Source organism: Anguilla rostrata, chromosome 6 (genome assembly GCF_018555375.3).
Source record: "Anguilla rostrata isolate EN2019 chromosome 6, ASM1855537v3, whole genome shotgun sequence".
Taxonomy (NCBI): domain Eukaryota; kingdom Metazoa; phylum Chordata; class Actinopteri; order Anguilliformes; family Anguillidae; genus Anguilla; species Anguilla rostrata.
The window spans coordinates 41,387,282-41,393,281 of NC_057938.1; the positions used below are offsets into that span (position 1 = coordinate 41,387,282).

The following is a 6,000-nucleotide window of genomic DNA, read 5'->3' on the forward strand; positions in this document are numbered from 1 at the left end:
CGATTTCCGTACCCTTGTGAAAGGGTGGCAGCAAAAAAAAAAAACTCATTTTTAAAAATAAAATCAATTTTGTTTTTTTCGTTTTTTTATTTGATTTTTTTATTTTTTTGCAAATATTTCCATTTGACCAGTACTAGTGTGCACACATAATCTACTGAGGTATTGGAGTAAATTGGTTTTTGTGTTTTGTATCACCCATTGTCAGCACTAGTCAGTAGTAGTATGCACACAAGACATTGTTTCTTATTCACTCATTTGATATGCATCATCAAAAATGGCTTCTCTGAGAATACTATGCAAGAATACAAAATAACAGATTTTTCCCCCCCATTGGTTACAGTTCAGGATTTTAATTCCATACTTTCAACAGGTCATTTTCCATCTGTGGTCCTCATATCCATACAGATCAACAGAAGAATGTTTCCAACTTTATACTTATAAAAGCAACATTTAAAACACAATCATTTTTACACAATAATCTACTCAGCTGGGGCAGTTAGGATACAAAAGACCACTCAGCAAGAACATAACAAAAGTCTTGCACTGCACCACAAACAAGTTCAGTACAAGGCCAACAGACTTATGAGCATTTCTGACTGTTCACCTTTTCTTTTCTTTTTTTCAGAAAAGGAGGAAACTTTTGATGAGAAGGGGGAAATTTTCTGTATAGCAATATGACTATTGGGAGTGCCTGTGCCAAAGCAATCTGGAAAAGGTCAAAGGTTTGGAAAGTAGCGGGAACAAAAATAATAATAATAAAAGACTGCGCTTCCAGGGGTGATGTCATTTGATTTCCACAAGGACTGATCACCCGCTGTGCTGGTTAAATCGAGAACAGTTTTATTCGAGCTTTACTATGTGTCTGTGTGTTTGTGCCCCTGTTTGTCTGTGGCATGTGTCAGACTGAATTTATCCTCTAGAGAATAATGTGGTATTTTCAATTCAGTCCAACATGGTAGAGCTACAAATAGGAGTCACCTAGCATGTAGTCCAGCTTCCAGAAAGATTGGTAGACCACACAAACAATGTAACAACTTATCTCATGAAATGAAAAAAGGCATTTAGCATTTCATTAGAAGAGAGTCCACACATTGCATCTCATAATGATCATTTATTATGAATAAGCATGTGAATTAATGCAAAGCAGCAAGGATTCTGGCACAGACAGGTTCAACAAAGAACTTCAGGTAACTACATACCTCTTTGTAAGGAGGAAACGGGGGGTGGGGTTAGAGGGAGAGTATGCAAACCTCTTCTATCCATTTTGAAAGCTGTGAAATGTGATGCACTAGGGTTGGTGTCTATTGACGCCACTGATGGGAAATAAATTGTAATATTTACGATTACAGGTAAGAAGAATATATGTGTTTCGACCCCGCCGACCTGTTGTTTTAAACTCTTTTGGGGAGGTCCAAGTCTTAATTAGGGGGGTCAGAGCCCCCCAATTCCCCCCGAAATTCAAACACTGCTAGCAAGATCTATCGGTAAATGCAATCTGGTCAGCGAGGTCAACAGCTCTGGTGAGATCAATCAATCAATCAAATTTTATTTATATAGCGCATTTCACAACAATTGTCACAATACACTTCACAGACAACCCTGGCCTAAACCCCCACAGGAGGAAGCCTAAAGCAACAAGGATGATTGCTTAGATGATTATTTGAGAAGCATTTGGGGGAGGGGTAAGGAGTCTTGTATTTGTCTCCAAAGTCACTGTATTGTATCTTTGTGATTGTTACGGGTCTTCGGCTAATTTGGAATGTTCTGGAAAATGACTCACTTAAGACAGCAGCAGATAGAGGACCCAAATCCGAAGGTACAAACACAAAAAACTTACAACTTATTCAACAATAAAAACTTATGCTAGTTGTTGAAATTCACGGAAAACTGAAAATATTTTTTTGAAACGTCAAATGATTCAATTAATAGATCTTATGCACAGCAGCGGGGAACAACTAAAATAAAAAAAATTGAAGGTTAGGAACAGCCTACGAATGAACTACATTGACAGGCTGGTGCATTTTCTTGCTTAATTCCATCACGAAAAGAAAGTATGTTTTTTGCCTATAATTTAACAGAACGTTGTTCGAATTCGAGCAGGCTCAAATTGCATTAGGCTGCTGAAGTACAACACGGTTATCGTGTGTCCATTTATATTTCTTTAAAGTTTGCTTCGGGACAATATGTTGTACAATGTGAGGTTTGAGTCTTTATGTACGCCTATTGTCACTGATGTTACTATAATGGAGAAAGGAGTACGGGCGTCAATACTGTTGATTGGGGCAGACAACAACTGACAAGGATTCTTGCAACAACTGACAAGGATGATAATCTTGATCCCCACAAATTCCAGAATCTGTGTAGGCCTACATTGTCACAGCATTTGGCAATAGGCTATTGTTAAAATGCGTAGGCCAATACAAATACAGTGCCATGAAATTTCCTCTATTATTGCATATTTGTTACACTGAATGGTCTCAGATATTTAGACAAAATGTAATAATAGACAAAAGGAAACTGAGTAAACACAAAACACATTTATTTGACATTTCTTACTTTTTCTCATGAGTGATATGGGTGTTTGATTACTTTTTTCATTAAATAAATGAAATAATGAAATTTTAAAAAAATGTGTTTACTCGGATTCCCTTTGGCTAATTTTAAATTTTGTATAAAGATGTGAAACCATTCCAAGTGACTAATGTGCAATAATATAGGAAATTAAGAAGGGGCCAAATATTTTTTTTTCATGGCGCTGAAACACCGTAGGCTGTTGACAGGCAACGTTCAGATTGACAGGCTGACATCCAACAACTGCCAAAAAATCAGGGTAAGCCGCAAAAACGGAGGAAATCAGGGAAATTGGGTCACAAAATCTGTGGCATCTGCAAATTCTGATGAGAAGCAGCCAGCACACCTTTGAAATTTTTATATGAAATTATTTTTCTCATCATCATGCTATATTAATTGCCTGGCCTGCATTGATTTGACAGTAATATTCTGATTACGTACTCAAATATTACTGTTAAATCGTACTGTAAAATCCAGGTAACCATTGATTTCACAGTAAAATGTTTATTACAATATTTTACTGTGAAATATTGTTGTTAAATAGCCTATTATTATAAAAGTCAGGTAATTTTAACAGTGTAGTTCTTGAAGGATTGCATACATAACTGTGTCAAGATGTCCTTGAAGTTGAAATAATATTGTGACAAACCGTTGTCAGTAATGCTTAGTGCAAAATGAGAGCGTCAGCCAAATAAATAAAAAAAATTCTCTGCAGTGCACAAAAGGTTAAACATCTAGTTGTGGCGCCTGCGTAGTCAGACCGCACTGCAGTGAGATTTCAGGGAAACGCTGTCAGATTCGCTTTCCCGTGTAGGTGTGTGTGTGACAGTATGTGCGTGTGAACGTGTGTTGTGTGTATATATCTGATAGGGCACATGTAAAGCTACATGGAGTGTTTAATTTCTAGACTTTGATGAAAAAGACGCTGGGACAACACGTGAATTTTGTGCTAACGCTTTCGGGTTACGAATGAATCTGAGTTTTGGTTCCTAGCATCCTTTCAAGGAAGAAATTCAACCACGACCTTCTCGAAGCACCGCGTCATGTCTGCAAATGGCACTGGCAAATCTGGCAGACTCCAGACGGAAGATAAAAGCAGACAGCGAAAATTCCTCTCTTTTCTTTTTTACCAAGCTGTGCGGGATCACAAGCCTGTGTGGATGTTAGAGGACATGCGGACCATGGAAACATTTTATTGGGAAGAGAATGCTAGCCAAAGATCATACACTCCTTCCGAAGCTCTGTTATATGCTATAGTACACGATCATCAACCCTATGCACAGCACTTGCTTAGTCACTATTCGGAGGAGGCTTTGGCTATGCCAGGTGAACGTTTTTGCTGCTGTCCGTCCTCGGCACCGCACCTGGCAATGGCTGTCAGATATGACAGAAGGGACATTCTCGGTCTTATTCTCCAGGTGGCGCATCGGTTGCCAGCACTCCGCTCTTATTTGAACCGCGGCGGATGCTTCCATTTGGAGGACGGTAAGACCCCATTACATCTGGCCTGTGAGCTCTTGCGCTCAGAGGCAGTCATTCTATTACTGGGAAGCGGCGCCTCGCCCCAAGCCGAGGACAACAATGGCATGACGCCTTTGGACGTCATTTTAGAGCAGCTGTGGGACTCCAAAGTTAACGTGGGAGCCAAAAAGCTATGTCTTGACAATTTGCTGCTCTTCATGCCCGAGATACGCTTTAAAATGAAGGAATCCCTCGAAAAAGACCCTGTGTGCTGGTCAAAGGTTCTTGGAGAGGACAAATTTAACCACCTCGTCGGAAAGAATCCGGCTCCACTCTTTCTCATAGCTATGCAAAAAATCCTTCTGATGCTGCCCCCGGAGCAATTTCCGAAAAGCCTGCATGACCTCCCAATTCCGACCTCATTGAAGCCGCTCCCTGTGCCCTGCAAACAGCGGCTGCAAGTACAAGTGTTGTAGGCAATTTTGTATTTTATGTAGTTTTTAATATTGAATATGTACGGATGTAATATAATGTATGTATTGAACAAGTCTTGCATGGTATATGAGTGTCTCAAGCACGTCATGTTATTTGGTAACTGAAGTGAGACCGCCAATCCAAATGACTATGTACGTCCTCATGAAATGTAAACCGTATCATCTGTTTGACTGAAAAGCAATATTGTAGTACACTATGCCTGTACACTGATTATGTTTTATCAGTATTACAAGCCCAACATGTATTTCTTTTTTTCCCTTTAGTGCAGGTTATAATTTTGGCTTTTTGCAAATCGAAGAAATATTAATGGATGATACAGCATAGCTGTTTTATATTTTTAATAAATATAAGAATGTTTTAAGATCCACTATCTATACAACACGAGTTGTTTCTTATGGGAATATGAAATATCAGCTTTATATATGCAATTTCAGATATTAAAAAAATATTTATTTTGTTATTTTTTCCTAATGATTACATCCATCTTATAAGATGACATTTAATTTGTCAAGAACTAAATAAATTAAAAATAATGTATAAAAACAGACAGCTGCATAATGCATTTGTTGATGCTAATGCACATGCAGTTTTGTTTTTGAATAAATGAATATCCTGCATATCAATAAGTGAGTTATGTTTTGTTTGTGTTGTAAAGAATACTTTGGCTTATTAACCTGATATATAGGTTCCCTCTCACTATTCAGTTGCAAAGGTTGATGTAACAGTTGTTACCATCAGAACATCAAAAGGCCATGGTGATCACTGATGTTTAAACAGGTTTGCTGACCCTCAAAGTGATCAATCTCAATCAATTGTCTTGGTAACTGACAACTGCCTGTTTTCCCCCTCCCTGTAAGACAGCTGCTGGAAACAGGTGATCAAAACCAGTTTGGGTGATGCTAACCATTATTCTCCAACCATTTTTGACAAAGGAATGCCTTCTTTCTTTGCCATTTGTCAGTTGACTGAGACACAGGTGTGGCAAGTTCTCAGCTGTCAGACAATTACACGCATTAGAATAGTGACTACAACTCAGTAAGTTCTGCATATTCAAATTTGGGTATTAACGATTTTGAAATTCAGGAATCAAAAAATATCCTAAAAGTGGAAAATAGAGAATAAACTTGTGCATAGTGAAAAGCAAGTAATAATAATAATAATATTCAATAATATGGACATGAAAGAGTCAAGCAGACAAGTGATGTTACTCTCTTGGCAAATAGAATGAATTACTTTTATTTAAGATCTGATGCCTATGACTTAAAGAAGGTGTGAGATCACATTAGTTCCTTTGTTTCCTCTAATGATAGTTTTATTGTTGATAACCCCACAGAAATTATGTGAGCTCAGCTGAGAAATAGATAGCCCTGAGGCACTGTGCACATCAGTAAGGTAATATCAACCACTTTATTTTTCAAGTACCTCTGAATTCCCAACAGATCCCTTCATTTATGGAAAATGGCTACTGTTATC

General features: G+C 38.0%; 1 protein-coding gene across 1 annotated transcript; it reads left to right on the forward strand.

Moving 5' to 3' along the window:
* The first annotated feature begins 3,337 nt into the window (after positions 1-3,337).
* zgc:112001 (uncharacterized protein LOC550384 homolog) lies at positions 3,338-5,153 on the forward strand. Its single transcript, XM_064339723.1, has one exon. It carries the CDS (start codon positions 3,615-3,617, stop codon positions 4,506-4,508), a length of 894 nt encoding a protein of 297 aa, XP_064195793.1. The 5' UTR covers positions 3,338-3,614; the 3' UTR covers positions 4,509-5,153.
* The last annotated feature ends 847 nt before the right edge of the window (positions 5,154-6,000 follow it).

Excerpts from the sequence above, each read along its gene's own strand:
- zgc:112001 (XM_064339723.1), top strand. The coding sequence starts at position 3,615 with ATGTCTGCAAATGGCACTGGCAAATCTGGCAGACTCCAGACGGAAGAT.